Source organism: Podarcis filfolensis (assembly GCF_964270895.1).
Source record: "Podarcis filfolensis genome assembly, chromosome: 2".
NCBI classification, from domain to species: Eukaryota; Metazoa; Chordata; class Lepidosauria; order Squamata; family Lacertidae; genus Podarcis; species Podarcis filfolensis.
Genome location: NC_139605.1, coordinates 102,816,082 through 102,836,412, shown reverse-complemented (window position 1 = coordinate 102,836,412; position 20,331 = coordinate 102,816,082). Strand labels below are relative to the sequence as shown.

The 20,331-nt window shown below is 44.0% G+C and overlaps 1 protein-coding gene across 12 annotated transcripts in view; it reads left to right on the top strand.

The window, feature by feature from the left end:
- Nucleotides 1-123: 123 nt before the first annotated feature.
- IKZF4 (IKAROS family zinc finger 4) overlaps nucleotides 124-20,331 on the top strand; it is an 84,327-nt gene continuing 64,119 nt past the window's right edge. For 3 of the 12 annotated variants that reach the window (XR_014544422.1, XM_083598768.1, XM_083598769.1), the window contains exon 1: nucleotides 3,623-3,737. Coding sequence is in view for 6 of the 12 variants with exons in the window: in XM_083598768.1 (XP_083454894.1) it covers nucleotides 3,735-3,737 (3 nt within the window). In the remaining 6 variants the exon portion in view is untranslated. Of the gene's footprint in view, nucleotides 650-3,620; nucleotides 3,738-20,331 lie in introns of those variants that run through there. The other 9 variants (XM_083598771.1, XM_083598767.1, XM_083598765.1 and 6 more) reach the window with 9 other exon arrangements.

Below are 20,331 nucleotides of genomic sequence, written 5' to 3'. Positions count from 1 at the left end.
GGGTCCCCCGATCGGCGAATATTCGGACTCCCAGACAGACACGCCCCGACACCCCCCCCCCCCCAGTATCTCCCCTTCGCCAGCGCTCTGAGCCGATGCTCTCGGCGTTCAGCTTGTGCCCCCTGCTCCCTCTCCTCCTGAGACCGCCATCGATACGCCCGGCGTTCGGATCGTCCCTACTTCTATCCAGGCGCCTCCGTGCTCGGCCTGCTTCCCTCCTCGCCGCCGCCTCCCACAGCGACGACCCTTCTCTCCCCCCCCCCCCCGCCCATCAGTTCCCGTATCGACTCGCTCGGCTCTCTACCCGCTCCCCCTTGCCTAGCCTCTAAAGCCTTCGCTCGATGCGCTCGACGCGCTCCCTCTCCCACCACCCCCTGACGGAATGATGATGCCCTGGGCGCTTTCTTTGACCACCACTCGAGCCTCTCGACGCTCATCTCCCCGCGCCTGTCGCCTAGCAGAGGGACCGGAAGTGGCTCGGGGAGGGGAGGGGGGCTCGGTCCCTCCTCAGGTGAAGGCGCTGTGGATGGAGCCGCCGTCGCGGAGCCATTGAGCCCCCCTCCAGCGCCCCCCACCCCCCTCCCAGCGGCTGGGCCGGGGGGGCCCTCCCCACGGCGAGGCGGCTGGGTCTGGAGCCCCCCCGAGTCAGGTGAGGAAAGAGAGGGGCGGGCGGGGGCCGGGAGGGAAGAACGAGCAAAGCGGGGCTGAGGCGAGAGGTGTCTCTGGAAGTGGGGAGTCGGATAGCGGAGGGTGAGGCAAGGCGAGGGGGAAGGAGTTGGGGTGAAGGCGCTGAGGGCTCCAAGGGGAGCGAGGAGATTCCTCTGTGGGCAGAGGGGCAAAGTGTGCGGCGCTCTGTCAGGAGCAGCTCTGTGCGAGAAGAGGTGGTAACTAAGGAACAGCTGGCTGCCGGGAGAAAGGCGCAAACTTGGGCTGCGCCTTTGCAGGAGCTAATAATAGAGGCTTTTCAAGAAGGGCCCGGCGAGGAAGTCGAGCCCCAGGGCTAGGAGCACTTAGAAGTTCAGCTTCGTCCTGAGTGGCGGGGACTGACTGGAGGCGGTTGTTTCGGGATGGTGTCTGCCATACGGGTTGGAGAAGAAGTGGGACGCAAGGAAGGAGAGGTACCTGTCACTTCAGGGTAGTGTTACTCTGAACATGCTGGAAACAAGCAACGAAATGCAGGCTCTTGTCTTGTGCCAGGCTATGGATTTGAATCCCATCGTTCAGGTTTTGAATAGGTTTGGCTCCGCATTGCGCGTGCATCTGTTTTTTGTCCACACACATGGTCCTGGCCACACACACACACACACACAGGTTGTGAGTGTTGTATTCTGATGGGCTGCCATGAAGTCTTTAGCAAAAGGTACTTTTCTCCCTGGGAGAAAAGTACAGCGTTGTACAGCGTGGAGTGTAGTTGCCTCCTCTAATGCATCCCTTATTATGCATCAGTAATCGAAGGTGAAGGAGGAATTGATAGATTTGGGAGCATGCTTGTTTACTGTACTCTTCTGACTGCATCCTTCTTGCAGAGAAGAATCTGAATGAAGACTTAGATGCCTGGTTATCTGTGGTTACCTCTGAAAGGAAACAAACCTTCTCTTGATGATAAGCTTTGCTAGTAGCCTGGTTAGTCTAAATTCCAATCACTTCCCATTTCCAGCTCTTGCTAAATTAAACTTTTAATATTTCCCTTGTGCAATGAGACTAGTATATTATTTCCGGGGTGGTTGTATGTGTGAGAGAGCAAGAGAAAAGTAACAGGAATGTGAGTATCTCCCCTAAAAATGCAGTCTAAAACTGAAACAAAAAACGCTCCTTTGCTTGGGGAAATGTGGAAACTTTTAGGCTTATAGTATGAAAAGTTCATTTTCACTGTTTTGCTTTAGTTGAGTTTCTTCTACACTAATATATCAGGATTTACATTTTTGGAGTACTGTTTTCTTTATTCAAACCACCATAGTATCCTGCTAAGAGAAATACTGGTAAGCTGTAATGGGCATCTTGTTCTGGAATTGAAGGACTGAATTCCAGCTTGCCTAGCTCCCAAATTTGGCTGCTTTTGCATCTGCAATGAATAGAGGAGGTGTGGAGTTTGAGAAGGTGGAACTATACTTAAGAGAGCTGGGTGTGCTAGAGTAGGACAATTTGTTCCACATGCTCTCTTCTCTGTGTGTATGAGGTTCCTTAAAAATATAGTTGGAGTTTTATTAAGTATGACACAGTTGTGCAAGAGTTTCTGACATTTTCAGTGTGATATTAACAAGGTTATGTTGGAAAGGTGTCTGCCATGCTTTTCCTGGCATGCATTTGGATTATCAGCCTTAATTTTCTATTGCTTCTTTATATTTATGAAGTGGCAAATTCTCTAAATAGCCAGTGTTTGTTGGGAGATGTGTATTGTTGAGTTATTGGATCCCACCTAGCAGAGTCTCAGAACCAAGCTGACTCTCATTGTCATGAATGCAACAATATACACCTGAAAGCGTTATTCATGGGGCAAAATGTTCTTTCCAAGTCAGTTGAGGCTCATCAGATAAAGGCAGGACTTCATTCATTCTCTAGCATATGTTTAATGCTGCTAGACATGTATCAGGCCAGTGAATCTTAAGAAGGTTTCAAGTTTCTTAGTTTGGTGCATTTAAGTCACATGAGCTGGCACCGGCTTTGTGGATAGGCTTTTTATCCCCAAACTGGTTGTTAGGTTTCAAGACGAACTTCTCTGCTGACTTATTCAAATGGTGTAAAGTGCAGGGGTAGCCCGGGCGAACTGTGCATTAGAAACCATGCCACTTTCTAAGCCATGGTAGTTCCTTTGTCTAAAAGGAACAATGTTCTTGTTGCCCACTTCAAGATGCTAGTGTTTCATATTTGTTCTTAACTATCACAGTGTATTGTGTAAACTCATCTCACTGAGTTTCTTTGACAATCAAATGTGGACATTATTTGTTACTGCAATACTTTATGATAAGCTTTGGGATTCTCTCTCTCAGGTCTATTCTTCCGCTCTTATATGTGGCTAATTCTTAGTAAATCCCACTGTTTTTAAATGACTCACTTCCAAGGTTAGAGCTTGCAGTCATGCATACAAAGAACTATGATGCTTAGCATTTATATAATGAGATTGTTCTAAATCATTCACATACGTTAACTTGTTATCCGTACAACAACCATGTAGGGTAGGGACAGTGTGATTATTGTATTAGCAATTGTAAGGCTGAGAGAAAATAGCTTGCCTCAGGCAACCTATTTAGTTCATGGCAAAGGAGGGATTTGAACCAGACACATCCTGATTCCTAGTTCATTCTCCAAGCTGCTATGCTACACCGGTTCTCCATGGACCACTTCGTTGCTAACAACCATGTGAAACCATAACACTTCCTCTGCTATTGTATTCCAGGCTTATCTAAGGTGAAAGCTTTGTTTCTTATGAATAGTACTGATTACGCTTTGACAAGTTAAAAATCTGTAATCACGATAAATGGATGGTGTGGCCTTTGCCACCACACCTTGAAGGCAGGCTGTTGAGCAGCAGGAGAAAGTGGCCTTTTCTCTTGTATTTCAGCTTCCTGTTTTAAAATGGTTTGGGCTGTATGTGCTTCAACAACCACTTCCAACCTTGTTTCCTTTTTGTGGTCTCAAGATCACCCCAGGACGTTTTGTCAGAACCTCCCTCAGACTGAATAGCCTACCAGTATGGCAAAAAATCATAGAGAACTATTCCTGGTACCTGCTCTTTAATGGTAAGAGTTGTTTAGATTTGCCTCAGCCATTAACATTATGTAGCAAACTTCTTATTTAGTCTTTTGGTGGCCTGGACTAAGCCTACATAGGGCGGACTTGACCATCATGGTGAATCTTTCAGTTGCCTCTTATTCTTTTCACACTATTTAGCAATGTTGTTGTATTACTCTAGTTCATAGGAGAAGGTAAGCTTAAAAACTGGAACAGGGAACTGTCATAGATCCAAGCAAAAGCTCAGCAAGACTTTTGACTCAAGTTAGCTGTAGCCTCCTGAAGTTTTTCTTTTACTGAGAAGATCAGCCAAATGATTAATTTTCATGTTTGGATCAGACTCCTTGACTGAAATCCCTTGTCCCGGAAGTTATTCCTGTTAGTTTATCTGGATGCATATACAGCTCACCTTGGAGACTCAGAGTGGGTTGTGTCTCAAAATATCAAAAAATAAAATAGTGCAGAATCTTAAAATACCTAAAGCTTCTCATGTTTCCTATGCACAACCATATTGACATGTGTACTTGCTATGACCCTGGCAAGCATTTACTTCAGGGAAGAGAAGTCACAGGACTTGGGGCCTCCCTATCTGGTCTTGAGGGCTCCCCTCAGGCTATACCCCTCACTAGCACTGCTTCAAGCCCTTCTCAGGAGTGTCCTTTAATTGTTATAGTGGCTCTTGCTTGCTTAGATATGTAGAAACCTTTGTCTTTTGCGTGGCTGGAATGTAGCTTATTGTATACAGATAAGTCACATCTGTTGCTCCCCCAGTTTTAGGTCTGGCCATACTACTTTTGCTTCTAGACATGCCTATCACTGGTACATAGTCCTGGAGACAGAAAAAAGGTTCTCCACCCCTGATTACTAGAAGGACTTTCCATAATGTGAGCACCATTCTTTCTATGCCCTTAGACCAAGTCTTTTTAAAGTCTTTTTTAAAGGTTAACTCAGCATACCTCTCTCATTTCTTGAGGTGACAAGACAGTACATATTGAACTAATTTGCATGTAATGTTAAACCATGGTTTATAAAAACAAACCATGGTTTAATTTACACCAGCACTTTGCTCCTCCCCATTGCTGACTTTGCTCCATATGGGAGGAAACAAACTAGAGTCTGGCTTGTCACGACGTGAGAACCCAGCTACTGCAACCTTCTTTCATTCCAAAGAAGGACCAACTTTGGCTTCCACTTGCAGGGCTTTTGGAGAGGAATAAGCCTCTAGGAGTCTGGATTTACGCTTCACAAGCTAGACTCGTTTGTTGCATGTGAACTAGGCTATTGTATTGTACAGGAAACATTTTTTCATCTTTCCAAAGCACTCTATAAGTATATGGCAGTTGCCAGCCTGACACCTTAGTGATCTGTTGGAGATAGCAAATGTTAGTTATATTTGGTGGTGGACTTTGCTCTGAGTGTGACTGTTGTTGGTTAGCTCTCTGTGACTCCACTTGTGGAATGAAAGTGGTTCACCACAGCTCTCTATATGTGTCGCCATTTATAGCTGATGGTAATAGTGCCTAGCAGTTAACCCTTTTCCCCAAGAGGGATACAAATTTCTTTTTGAAATTGATTTAGCCAGGGGAAGCCTGTACATAATAAAATTATAGGGTCACAAGTATTTGGCCTTCCACCCTGCGAGATGGAGGTTATCTGAGTTCAGTTGCAGGGAGAGAGGCGTAAAGTGTCAGGGTGAGCTCTGTGGCAGGCAAGAGAGAGAAGCTGAGTTACTGTGGACCTTTTCAATCTGGAACGACTGTGTGCCTTTCATGAGCAACATTAGTTGGATTTCATTAGTACTTGTAGAAATATCAGTGTTCAGAAGTGGTATACAGCTTTACTTTTAATGGTAAGCGCTACTCTGTCTTGGGTTGGTGGGCAAATGTTGGACTAACTTTTGTGACTCACTCTAGACATGTGCTGAAGAAGTAAGTGTGTGGGGCTTTTTTGGTGTGTGTGTTTTTTTAAAAAAACGTGTGTCTTTGTAATACTGTATTGATGAGCACTCAAATAATTGCCCATATGATAATTAGGTTGTGATCGTAAATTGCACTGCACAGTTTCACAACGTTTTGTCTGCTGGAGGATTATTCCTATGTGATTACCATACAAATTTGACGAGCAAACTGTACTAACAGGAGAATTGTTTGCCCACATTCCTGGGGATGAAAATTCTCTTGAGCTGAAGTTTCTTTCCCCGAATTGCTGACATGGAATTCCCCTGTCCATCACCACTAGAGATTTGCCTGGGAATCCTCACAGGAACAATCCACTAGCTAATAAAATGTGGTACAGTGTTAGACCTTTCGATTCCAATGTCTGGAAAAGTTCATTGACTTCTGATTTATTATATACACTAGGGCGGAAAACAATCACCATTTCTTTTATGGCTACCTGCTACTCTCTCTTCGTCCCTTGTAAATCTACTCCTCATAATGTCTCTTCCCTATTTCTGTGGCACAAGTTTTGGCTCCTATGGGGGAGATGAGGGTAGCATGGGAAATAGGGAAGGTGGGAAATTTCTCTGCCTCTTTCTGTTGCAATCTTTCTGAGAATTGTTCTGCAAAATCAAGTTGACAGGGAGCATGAATCTCCCTGCATGAAGTAATACTGGTGTTTGGATCTTGGCAGTGGTCCACAAGTCAATTATTATTGGCGGCATCTTCATCGCAAGTCTTTAACTTCCTTCAGAAGGACCGAAACATGTTGTCATATGCGCTTAGTTGTTTGAAAAAAGCAGCTCCCTGGTGGAAGCTGTTTGAGGGAATTTGTATGTAAATTTCTTCTAAAGAACAAAATTAAAGTGCATTAGCCTGCAAAGATAGGCCTAAGGGAGATATCAAGAGTTCTGTTGGAACGAGCATGTAGGAAATGCTAAATTGAAATGTTAAATACTTTTAATATTAAAGTGTGGGAGTGTAGAAGATGCATAACCGTAAAACAAGCTGGTGGTGTGCTGATGGAGGAGCAGATACCCATCAGAAACATATTGTGAACCAAGGGGCCACTGCTCATACGCATTTCAAGTTTATAGTAATTAACACGGGAAAGATAAGCACGCAATTAGCAATGCTTAACTTTGCTTAGAATGCCCGCATCATTTTACATTCTTACAGCTATGACCAGATCCCGTGTAGCATAGATAAGTCTTGACTTCTGTCCAACCAAACGGGTAACTAAAATGTTCAAAACTGATCCAGTTCTTTGAAATCATGAAACGGCAGGGCTTTGGGAATGTTTTCATTATTATTATTATTATTATTATTATTATTATTATTTATACCCTGCCCTCCCCAGCCAAGACCAGGCTCAAGGCGGCTAACAACCAATAATAAAAACAAGTTGTTTAAATACAATTTTAAAAACAAGATTAAAATACAACATTAAAACATTAGGATACAGCCTCTTCACAGGAGGAGAAAGGAAAAAGAGAGAGGGGGAGGGAATCAAACTGAATCTAAGCCAAAGGCCAGGCGGAACAACTCTGTCTTACAGGCCCTGCGGAAAGAAATCAGATCCCGCAGGACCCTGGTCTCATGAGACAAAGCGTTCCACCAGGCCGGAGCCAGTGTTGAGAAGGCCCTGGCTCTGGTTGAGGCTAATCTAACTTCCTTAGGGCCCAGAACCTCTAGGGTGTTGCTATTTATGGACCTTAAGGTCCTCCATGGGGCATACCAGGAGAGGTGGTCCCGTAGATATGAGAGTTCTAGGGTGTGAAGGCCTTTAAAGGTCAAAACCAGCACCTTAAATCTGACCCTGTACTCCACTGGGAGCCAGTGTAGCTGGAAAAGCACTGGGCGAATATGCTTCCATGGCAGAGACCCTGTGAGGAGCCTCGCTGCAGCATTTTACACCCGCTGGAGTTTCTGGGACAGCTTCAAGGGCAGCCCCGCGTAGAGCGAATTACAGTAGTCAAGCCTGGAGGTGACCGCCGCATGGATCACTGTGGCCAGGTCTTAGTCCCTGTGCATTCATGCATGAGGCCTGCAAATACGTTTTAATGAAAGTTTCAGATTCTCAGCCTTCTAACTATTGCTCGTGGTTTGAGGCAGGTGGGAGACAGTAATAGTGTAGCATCTGATGCCTACTCCTGTACTAATGTGATCCTTCTCTGCAACTGCTGCTGGAAAAATCTGGGGAGCCTAAACATTAACTGTTGACCCACAGAAACTTGAAATGCCCCCCCCCAGTGATATGTGTGTTAATCAAAGATCTCCACAAAACCATTGACTCCCTCCCGTCTTTCAGCTGTGAGAACTCCACAAGGTTTGCAAATGTGCTCCAAAACATTTGCAACCCAGCAGCCGCGAGAATGATACGAAGCTGTATGGGCTTTCCTTTTCTGATTGCTGTGTCTCCGTCTTGCCCCTTTGCACAGGCTCCCCCAGTTTTTCATGGAGTTTTCTCTGTGCCACCGCCAGAAGCCATTTAGTGTCAGCACACACACTGATCGCCAGGAAAACATTTTCTTTGGTGTTTAATGTGCTGCCAGTTTGATAGCTACATTAGCTTTTTGCTGTTTGTTTAAAAATACAAATGGGTTTCTCCCAGGCTGGCTTTTCAAATGTTTCAAACAATCCAGCCTCTTTCTTTTCCACCCCCCCTCCCTTCTTCCCCTTTGCTTCAAATGGTTGGTTCATCTGACTAACTTCTATTTGCAGCAAGAGTGGAAAACAAGTCTTTACAGAGGAAAATAAACGGCTGCTCATGGAAACAATGGGTTGGGGGAAAACAGTAAAGCCTTTATGGATCTTACTAAATCTTCCCTTAACTCTGTAAGCCTTATGGAGCTAATTGCTGGCTACTAGCAAATTTCGGGTGCTAGTCTTGACAAATGTCCACCCATCCCCACCCCTTCGGTGAGATCCCTGGTTGGAGACTTATGATTGTCCAGTGTCTCTTAATGAGAATTGGACACTTAAATGCTGCTTTTTTTTTCTTTTTTTTCTTTTTTGCCTTGTTTGCTAATTGCCTTGGTTTTCCATCACACTGGCTGGCAGCATACGATAGAGGTTGGGAAAGGGTTTCTTGCCCTTTTCCTGCCTTTCGGTTTTCAAAAATACCCTCAATCTGTTTTGAGACCTGCATTATATGTTATATTCCAGGGCTAACCTACTAAAATAATTGCTCATTCCTGGACAGTTTCAGCATCTGAATCCAGCTGTGGAGTGCATTTTGCTCGCAGTGGAACATTTATTATAATTATGATTGAACTTTAGGGTGTGTGTATACACAAATATATGCTGGTTTAATAAATGGCAGGTGGCTATATGCAGCGCAAGAAGTGGGGCAAGATTGGATTGACAGACTTGCTTTGCGTTTGTTATATTTTCTTTATGTCTGTAACATGTGTTGTGGCTCCAAGTTCACCTTGTGGGTGAAGAACCCACTGTGACCTGCCTGAGAATGTCAGGTCTGTCTTCTCTTTAAGGCAGAACTAAAAAAAAAAGACTTGGTAACAGTAAGCTGTTTTGAAGAAATGTCATGCATAGAATTTTGTCTGTCAAACTTACCCTGAAAACTGAAATTGCTGCATAAGATGACAACCATTATGTGCTACTGATACATTTTCAGATTTTTATTTTAGGGTTTTTTTGGTGTTTGTATAATTTTTGTTACTCATGAGACCTGATAACATTGGATTTGTTGTAACAAAAAGAAACCCCTTGATGACCTATTCCAGGGGGTCAGCAAACTTTTTCACCAGGGGGGTGGTCCACTGTCCCTCAGACCTTGTCAGGGGCCGGACTATATTTTGAAGAAAAAAATGAACAAATTCCTATGCCCCACATGTAACCAAGTGATGCATATTAAATAAAAGGACACATTCTACTCATGTAAAAACACGCTGATTCCCAGACCGTCCGCGGGCCGGAATTTGAAGGCGATTGGGCCGGATCCGGCCCCCTGGCCTTAGTTTGCCTACCCATGACTTATTCGCTTGAGCCCACAGTATGGGCTGGTTTCGTAACTCTGGTTGTTATTTGGAACAGCACAATATAAGGAAAGAGCCAATGTTGGAAAACTATAATAAGAGCATTGATTTTAAAGCAGGGTTAGAAACACAGATATATAAGCTAGGCGCCAAATAGCTTCTTAAACCAAGGTTACAGTCATCAAAACAGCGGTCTTGTTTCCATTTTTGGGCAATATGGCTCTAAACCCTTATTTTTCAAATGACGGACTGATTGTGACATCTGGCTAGTTCAGATGACCATCCTGAGCTAGGTTAAGAACTTTGAGAACTTAAAGAAGAAAAGCCACTAGATCCTGGGACAGTCTGCATACACACACACACACACACACACACACACACACACACACAGTGGTACCTTGGGTTAAGTACTTAATTTGTTCCGGAGGTCCGTTCTTAACCTGAAACTGTTCTTAACCTGAAGCACCACTTTAGCTAATGGGGCCTCCTGCTGCCGCCGCGCTGCCGGAGCACGATTTCTGTTCTCATCCTGAAGCAAAGTTCTTATTTCTGGGTTAGCGGAGTCTGTAACCTGAAGCGTATGTAACCCGAGGTGCCACTGTATACTTATTTCTACCTGTTTTTCTTAATGGTGACCTGGACCATTCATAACGTAGGGATATTCTTCACAACTGTGAGCGGGACAGTGGGGTGGGTTAAGTGAAGACAAGCTACAACAATTAACTATAACGTTGTTCACAACTCCTGCTCAGACTGCACAAAAAAGCATTTTGGTTCCTGAAATTCATTCCAATTGTGCAGAAAAAATATAACTGATAGAACTCTACAGGATGGGGTATTAGTGTGTGAAAACAGGCAAGATCCAGTGATCCCCAGGCATGCACCTCCAGATGGTGGAGATGTCAGGCACCATCCTGATGCCCAGGCATCTTCACTTGGTTACCAGTGGAGAGGCTTGCTTGGTACAGTGGTACCTCAGGTTACATACGCCTCAGGTTACATACGCTTCAGGTTACATACTCCGCTAACCCAGAAATATTACCTCAGGTTAAGAACTTTGCTTCAGGATGAGAACAGAAATCGTGCTCCGGCAGCAGCGGGAGACCCCATTAGCTAAAGTGGTGCTTCAGGTTAAGAACAATTTCAAGTTAAGAATGGACCTCTGGAACGAATTAAATACTTAACCCGAGGTACCACTGCATTCTTATGGTGTTTTTTTTTATAAAAAAAAATCACCAAGGACCTTTTTACTTGCCCAGGATTTTTAAATAGATTTACTGATGGGCTGTAGTTGTAACAGCCACATAGACTGTTTCTCTGTATGAATGTTCCTTTTGTCTCTTTTTAAAGAAACATTTGTTTACTTAGGCTTTCAATTAAGTGTTGACAAAACAGATAATGTAAGAAAATGATAACATAAACATGCACATAAATCGAAACATAAATTAACCCCCAGAATCTTGTGATTTGATTGTTTTTAAATATGTTGATGGTTGCAGATTTTTATTTGAACTTCAGCTGAAACCTACAATCCTGCCTCACTGTTAAAAAAAAATCCTTATATAATGATTTTTATTCAGTTCTGCTCTGTAAGAATTTGTACATTACAGATTAACAGGACATTTTTGGTTAACACAGTGTTTCACATCAAATATATTACTTGAATATCTGGATTCAAATTAATATTGTTTGATGAAATTCAGTCTCTTCTCTCCCCCACATCCCCCCAAATTCAGTCCGCGATGGCACTGCTGTTAACACCAGAGACCTCAGCAAAAATATATAGTAAACTGTCAGGTGCTAACCTTAAAGATCACTGTGCCTTTTTAGATAAAACAAGTTTGACAACTTGGGCAGCAAATCTTAATATTCCATGAGTACCTGACATTTCCCATCATCCTTGTGAAGACAATTAAACAAAGCCATTCATTGTTCAGAAATGATTCTTGGTCAAGTGTTGGATTAGGAAAAAATGAGAAAAGGTTCCCCAAAGGCACTTGAAGGCTTAGGTGATGTGCCTTGTTATACAACATCCAACATAACCATCATGATAGTGTCATACTATACATTTCTACTTAGAAGGAAGTCCCACTGAATACAGTGAGGCTAATTCTCAGACTAGAGGGTATAGGATTTTACCCACAAAGGCCTTGAGCCTGTGCCCACATGTGAGCATGTTAGTTAGTTAGTTTCTAAAAAAAACAACACTTACATGCATAGAATCAAATGCAGGATTGAGGGTTTCTGATGACCTTTCAGGGCTTGTCCATATATGAACATTATTAAGCTACGTTTCCACAATTCCCCTGTTCGAATTAGACCAGAGTAGCCAGACGCGGCTTAGTTATGCTGGCCACATGACCCGGAAAAACTGTCCGCGGACAAACGTCGGCTCCCTCGACCAGTAAAGCAAGATGAGTGCCACAACCCCAGAGTCATTCACAACTGGACTTAACTGTCAGGGGTCCTTTACCTTTTTTAGCCCAGTATTTGAATTTGTGTATAAGGAGTAGGAAATTTGGGGCTTTCCCATACATACCAGTAGATGTTCCCTTTTCCGTTTGTCCCTGCCTTCAGATTTGTTGATCCTATAATGACAAAAGGGGAAATAGCTGTGTATGCACCTTGTGGTTTTTTTTAAGTTTCCCCACCCAAGAAGTGTGCAAGAGATACTTGTACATTTGCTTGTGCCGTTCTCCAGTTTTGTTCAAATCTGAGACTCCTGGTGGGACCTTACCAACATGCTGGAAAAGAAACCTAGGAAATCCTAGTACTGTACTGACCTAGGAACTTACAAGTAGACGCCTCAGCCTATTCACATGTAACAGAGTGCAGTTGGTTAGTTGCAAGGTTTCCTGATAGATGAGGATAAAGGATGGAACGGACCCTTTATCCTTTCAGACAGGGACGAAAGCTGCAAAGCTCAGCTCACTTTTAGGGACTCTTCCAGGTTGGTTTGAGTAGCACCTGCTCCTTTTGACAATGTTCATATTCAGCAGGTAAAGGGGATTGACACCTTTTGGAGGCGAGAGGGGATACTAGGCACCCCCTGGGTAGACATAAATATATATCACTGGGATTTTCCAAATTTCCTGCCAGACAGCACATTTCCTGAGGTTTGTGTTTTCAGGAGCTGTTTGCATACATGCTATCCTTCACTTGCAGAAAATGGAGGGGCACGGGAGCAGGCTTTTTCTGTCACAGTGTGAACTATGCAGATGAAACGGGAACACACAAACAATCACTCATTTTAGTTTTTAAAAGCATAGTGGGTTTTAGAGGCAGATAGATGCCGTTTAGATAAATCTTGTCAAAATGGCACAAATCTTTAAGGGATGGTAATTTACTGCCCAAACAGCCTACCTGAAGTTATTCTGGAATTGCTTTACTGAAGACATATGATACAGATTGAGCAGAAACATCCAGGCTGAAAAAGTATTACCTATTTTCTAAGATTATTATGACCTGTTCCAGTCTAATCCAGTGGTCAGGGCTCATTGAGTTCATCTTTGGTTCTTGAATTTCTGCAAAGCAATTTCCTTGTAGCAGTCTGGGAAGTGTCTACTGCAACTTGCCATTTGTTAAGATTGTTTATTATTTATTTAAAATATTTGCGTGGTGCCTTTCCTTATAAAAATTCAAGGTGGATCACAAAGAAGAAGAAGAAGAAAATATAAATGAAATAAAAAATTACAGCTTTGCTTTGTCCGGTAATCACAGTGATGCCATTAACACTTTAAAGAAGGTTTAACTTTTGCAGTCGCTTAGGGACCTCATCGTAATCGCTGATGAAGAAGAATGGGTCTAGTTTATTTGATCACAAACATCAAAGCACAAATGAAAAAATATGTTAATCCAGAGGACAGAGGATATGAAATATCTGAAGGCAATCTACATCATATTACAATTTTTGTTAGGAAAGTCAACCTACAACTTAGTAGGTGACGGACATAATGTTCGAAAGTCTTAGTCCTGACCTGTTGGAGAATCAGGCAGGGGTGTGGCACGCAGCTTCTGGCGTTCTCAGCATACCCAAATCTAATTGACAAAGAGACGTTTATAGGGCATTCCTCCTATCCACCGCAATGCAGATCAGTCAATGGAGGCAACCAAGGCACCATCTGGGTTATTTTGTTGAATGACTCAGTTATACAAGCTGTTTGGCCAAGTTCAGCCAACCACCTGTTTGCTTTATTCTTGTCTGTCTCAGCTTATTAAATATAGTAGAAGGGGGGTGTCCAGTTACGTCCATTGAGAGACATGGTGGCCCATGTGGGCTTTAAGGAGGCTGTGGTATGACCACATCTGTAGAAAACCTGTATTGGACCTTGAAGGTTTGAAAAAGCTACTGGCTGGTGATTAACATTCCCTTCCTGGGCAAGGTGCTCATGCAGTTAGTTCTTGGTCAGCGCCAGGCATTCATACTTCTAGATAATTTCAGGCTTGGTTTTGACGCAGAACATGCTATAGTTACCCTGTGGGAGGACCATTGCTGGGAAAGAAATGCTGTGTGTGTCCTATTTCTCCTGGATGTCTCAGCAGATATCAATACCGCCAACCATGGTATGCTTCTAGCTGGGTTGCCTGAGTTAGAGAATTCCTATGCAGACGAGCAATTTTAGAATGTAGTGCTGGAGTAATAACTGCTTGAGCCCTCAAGACTCCACCTTAATCCATTTTTTTTCCACTGGAAAGCTCAGGTTCCTTATTTGGCTTGGTTTTGCCAAGTTAGGCTTGTGTATCAACTATGACTCTACGTAGACAGGGTTAGCTTGGCTTCAGTTATCAAAGCTCCTGTTTGGTCTACTGTAACACATTTTGTGTGGAGGAACCTTTGAGTATAGTCCAGGAAGTTCATAGAGTTGTGTACATGATTGCTGGAACTGGGTAGTATGAGAATACCACACTGGTAATTTCCCATGCGCTTCTCAGTTTGTTTCCAGGCCAAATTCAATCTGCCGATTTAGACCTTTGTGGCTTGGGACCAGTGCACCAGAAGAATCCCTGGTCTCCATATGCACATACCCTAACTTTAAAATCTTCAAAAAAAGCCCTTCTCCAGGGGGTCTCAGTGGGCTGACTAATGGATAAAGGGCCTTTTTGGTGGTGGCACCCCGGCTGCGGAAAGCCTTGTCCAAAGAGGCTTGCCTAGTACTTACCTTGCTAGGCAGACACATTTTATTTCCCCATGCCTTTTCATACCTTTTGGTTTTAATGTAGTTTTGTCTGAGATGTGGTGTTTATGTTGATTGTAAGCATTAAAAATAAAATAAAATTCAATGTACTTTTTAATTTGTTTCAATATTTGTAGTGAACTGCCAACCTAAGAGCATGCTTATAGCATAGCATAAATTATTTTAAATAAATGTGACCTATAATTTGGTGTTAACATTTTCATCATGCAGACTCACGGTCCCACCCCACTCCCACAAGCAGTGTATCAGAAGCAATGTGTCCCCGCACTGCCCAACAACAGTTGCTCACCAACAGATTCATTGGAGGTTAATAATGTGCATTGCTTTGCTGTCCTACTTGTCTTCCAGGTAATGCTGAGTAATTTGTTTGGAATGTTAGGTCGCTGTGTGCTTCAGTGATGATAATATCGGGAAACCTGAAAATGTTTCCCTTCTGACCTTGTTTTTTTTTAGATGCAGAGCAGCATCTTAAAAGGTTGATCAGGCTTGCTGAATTCCACCTCCTTACATGATTGATGTTTGCCTCTGTTGTTTGACACTCGCAAGAGCCGCTGCTGTGTCAACACTTGCTCCATTGCGTGGTAGTCGGTATCCTGTTCCTGCTTGGTATCCTGAGGTGCATGGGAGAGCTTCAGAACACATGCAATTTTTCAGTTAAATGCTGTGGTTTTTTTGTCATATTGCCGTGCCAGTGCAAGAAGATCCTGGACTTTGTTGATGTATAAGACTGTCTGTATTGTTGCCATGCAACCCCTCTGCCCACATAGCGTGTCTACTTCTATTGTGTGTGTGTGTGTATTTGCATCACATCACATAACATTACATTGCATCACAACAGTACACATTGTGTTGTACTGTTGTACTGTTTTATTGTTGTTAGCCGCCCTGAGCCCGGCTTCGGCTGGGGAGGGCGGGATATAAATAAAATTTATTATTATTATTATTATTATTATTATTATTATTATTATTATTAAAAAATACAGTTCGGGGTTACCCTGAGCTGCTGCACTGGTACAATAGCCTGGGTCAGTGGTTTTCAACCAGTGTGCCGTGACACCCTGGCATGCCTTGAATGATGGTCAGGGGTGCTGCAGACCTCTGCCCCCCTTTCCTTCCTTCCTTCCCTCCCTCCCTCCTCTGATGCCCTCTCACATTTCTGCCTCCCCAAGGCTTGCACAGCTGTTTGTTGCAGCAGCCCTGGCTACAAGCTCCTGGTGCCTCTGGGGCTGGCCAGGGGGTGCTGATTGCCAGGACCTGAAGCAGCCTCGGAGTAAGCAAGCAAGCGGGCAAAGGAGCCCAGGCAGCCAGTTGGGCACAGACAGACAAGTGGGAGGCCGGGTGGGCAGGCGCTGCGCTGGCCTTCCTTGTGCTTGCTGTCTGCAAGGCCTGCCCGGGAGCTGTGTGCCCGGTGCTGAAGGGGAGCCTTTCTGCCGTGCAGGCCTAACGGTGCCTGCTGCTGTCTCCCAAGGTAAGGTGTTGGCCTCGTGTTCACCTTTGACCAGTCTCTGTTAGGCCACTAAGGCTGGGGGCCTCCTCTTCCCAGGCCCATGGGGGGCAGTGTAAGGAGGCACCTCTCTTTGGGGCAGAGTGGGGGAAGCTAAGAGACCAGGGGCGGTTGTGGCTGCTGCCCAGAGGACTCCCAAGGAGAGGGGAGAGAAGAGGCTGCCACCTCTGCAGGCAAGGGGTGACATAACTGGGCTCCTGAGCCCCACAGAGGTGCTGCAGAAAGAATGTGGTTGGTCAAGGAAGCCGTGGACTCAGAGGTTGAAATCTGGCCTGGGTGATTTGTAGCCCTGGGGCAATACCTTGCATTGTGTTCCCTTTCGTTCCCTTTTCTTTCTCGGCAAGAGTTAAAACTGTAGGCGGAAGGTAGATCAGGATCTACTGTCAGATCTCTGGTAGCTTATAAGTGCTTCTCTCTTGTACCTGGCTCCAGTTGGTGAACCTGGGGGGTTCTAGCAGAAAACATAACAGATCCTGCAAGACTGAAATTTGCCCAGTGCGGCTGATATTTCCCAGTTGGAAGTATCTTGTAGGGAGCGACAGTAACTCTAAGGAAAAGGTCTGCATTAACCTGATAAGACTTTCTCATTTCCGAGATGCGGACACAGTCTGGAGCAAAAAGGAGATATGCAAAGGTCCAGCTGGGTTTCTTTTCACTGAAGCTTTTCAGTTATTGCTTTCCTTAAAAAAAATAAAAATGCTGATCTGTCTTAACTATTGCAAAAGGATGCATGTAAACATCATCATGCAGAGGTTGGGAGGCGATGCATGTTTAAAATAATTGGACTACTTCTGAAGGTTTTATTCCCTAAGTTTTGTCACTTGGGGGGGAAAGCCCTTATTTCAAAAGTGAAAGGAACTTCAAGGGCTTCTGAAGCCACTGCGTTCTACTTTTAATGTGCTAATGTTCTTAATTCTTTGAGCCTAGAGGGGATTCTGCACACTGGCCCTGTTTCTCTCTTGCTGTACCTGAAATCTGGAAACTTCACCGTATATCTGGGCTTGAATTCCAAAACAGTGAGAATTTCTCACTCCCAGGAAGCTATAATATTGCCATAAAGTGCTGTACAAAAGCATGTGAACAGACCTCAAAAAAGAGTTGAATGTTTGATTTCCACCAAAAGCTGTTCCCCAGTTCCATGTAACACATGGCTGGCAAACGCTCACAGGGTATAGATAAAAAAAAAGAGTTGATTTGATCTGCCTCCCGATTCATGTTCCCTGTGGATGCTTATGATCTCCTCCTCACCTCTTAAAGTAGCATAACACTACCTATATTGACGTAGGAGGTCTGCTGCCTTAGGGAAGTCCAGGCAGTAAGGTTGACTCCCCCAAATGTGCCACTCCACAATAAACTTCCTTACTTGCCTTTCTACTAAAAGGCAGTAGCTTTCTAGGCTTGAAGAGGGATCTGTGATAGTGTAAGGATATTGTAGACTTTTTCTGCAACATGACTCCAGATTGTGGGAGCTGTTACAGGTAGGGGCATTGCTCCAGCAGGGGACGTCACCCCAGCTAGAACCCTTAACCTGTTTTTTAGGTTATGGGTTATGTTTGATGCAGTGAACAGTGATGAAGCAGAAATTAGAAGTACTAGGCAGCGCTTTTGAGATCAGACAAGGGTTGCCATATTTCAAGAGGTAAAAACCCAGACAAAAAGTTGTTCAGCTTTTTTTAGGGCAATCACCCGACAGCCCCAAACCCACGCCAGAGCCACCCGTTCACAATTTTATTTAATTTTTTTTAAACCAGGACATTTGCTTTAAAATTTAAAATTCCCCCGGACCCCCAAAAGAGGACATGCCTGGGAATTCCCGGACGTATAGCAACCCTATATGTGGTCATGACCATAGGCAGAGCTCTGTAGCCCTGTTGCAGCAGCTATCTTCTGAACTCATTCCTGAGAAAACACCAAGCAGAGCTGAATCGTCCGTTCTGTTTAGACAGCCCCGATGGCTAAACTGTGGAAGCCAGCTGGTCTCCTTGAGCAGCTTTCAACTGAGAATGAATTCTCTTCAGTGAATGGTGGCTTTTCCCTCTCAAGCCTTCCATCTGCTCTGGAATGTTTGCATGACACGTTTACTTCTGCAGTTGCATAACTCCAAGGAGGCAGGGTAAATGTTACACTGGGGTAACTGCTTTCCCTGGAAGGTGAGTGTAGTTCAGTGTTTGCCACGAGGGAGCCTTCTGAAGTAAGCACATAATGCATAATAATCCAAGGAATCCATTGTCACAAAACGCTATGGATGCCCATTAGCCAAAATCGGCCTTTTAAAATAGCACTGCATTGACTTTAATTTAGAAAATATTTGTGTATGTAACTTTAGAAGATGTCTCGGCCTCTCTACTTGGTTGCCTGAAACTGTAGTTATAATGGTGGAGTTTGTGTAGTCGCACACTAAGCATTGTATGTATTGCTTCTCACCTTAGATGCGCATGAAAGAGTTCATTGCCATACTATCCCATTGCAGAAAAGTTCCATTTCGCTGTGGTTTCTATTTAAGGACTGGTTTGTCCTGTCAATGATAGCCTCCTGTTGTGGTGCTACAGTCATTGGAGTTTTGTCCTAAGTGCTTAGAATTCCCTCTGCATGTAGGGGACTCAAAATGTAACTGCTAGAAGACATATAATGCTGTTTGCTGAAGTTAAGTGGGTCTGGTCAGTGCCTAGATAGGAAACTGCATGGGAAATACTGTACTTGTACATCACAAGTTCTATCATAGAAGAAAGGCAGAATACAGTGGTACCTCTGGTTACGTACTTAATTCATTCCGGAGGTCCGTTCTTAACCTGAAACTGTTCTTAACCTGAAGCACCACTTTAGCTAATGGGGCCTCCCGCTGCTGCTGCGCCGCCGGAGTACAATTTCTGTTCTCATCCTGAAGCAAACTTCTTAACCCGAGGTACTACAGTGGTACCTCTAGATGCGAACGGGATCCGTTCCAGAGCCCCATTCGCATCTAGAAGCAAACGTAACCCGTGTCTGCGCGTGCGCAGGTCACGTTTCGGCGCTTCTGCGCATGCATGTGACGTCATTTTGAGCGTCTGCGCATGCGCAAGCGACGAAACCCGAAACACATTCAACCCGAGATATGACTGTATTTCTGGGTTAGCGGAGTATGTAATCCGAAGCGTATGTAACCCGAGGTACCACTGTATGAATAAGTAAGGGTTTTGTAAATTTATAAATTCCTGGGGGCGGTGGTTTGTTTTTTGTTTTTTTGCTTTTATGTCACAAATATACAGATGGCTGGCAGCTGTGTGCAGAGAGATGCACTACAATAAAGTTTGTGGGCAGGTAATCTTTGTGGATGTTTTCACAGAGGATCCTTGTCCAGTGCCTTGGATTAAGAGGGAATGAACATCACAGAGAACAGAGCTTTGGGCAGATCCTTGTTGTAACTCAGCATGGCAATTCATAAGTTTTCCAATAAAGAAAGAGGATGTGTTGCCAGTGTTCAGTTAGTACTTGCGTGCCCTTTAGACATAGCTCTAGCTGAGTGTGAGCTACTTTTCCGTTAGAAGATTCCACATGGCTCAGGACTGTGCCTGAGTGACACATGCAGTCCACCCTGCCCAAATGCTTCTATTATTCCAACACAGAACCCAGTTCCCTGGGACCTTTTCCCACTGGGGTTTTGTCTAGAAGATATGTGAGTAACTAGCTCAATGTGGCTCCTGTGTCCTTTTCATGCCAAAATTAAACAAGAAGTGTGTTTCTAGGATTCAGATACCAATAGCTGAATCATTAGGTGAACATAATTTCTTAAATGTCTATAATGGGAATGATCAGAACAGCACAAATGTCCATTATAGAGCCATAAAGTCCTGGGACTAGACTATTGAATGAAGAGAGGAATGGCTCAAACTGCTTCGTAACTAGCTAGAATTGCCAGTTTCTATTCACCCTATTTTTACGGAGCGTTTAGTTGACAGTGTTGTCAAATTATTGCAGCCTGGTGGGGGGTT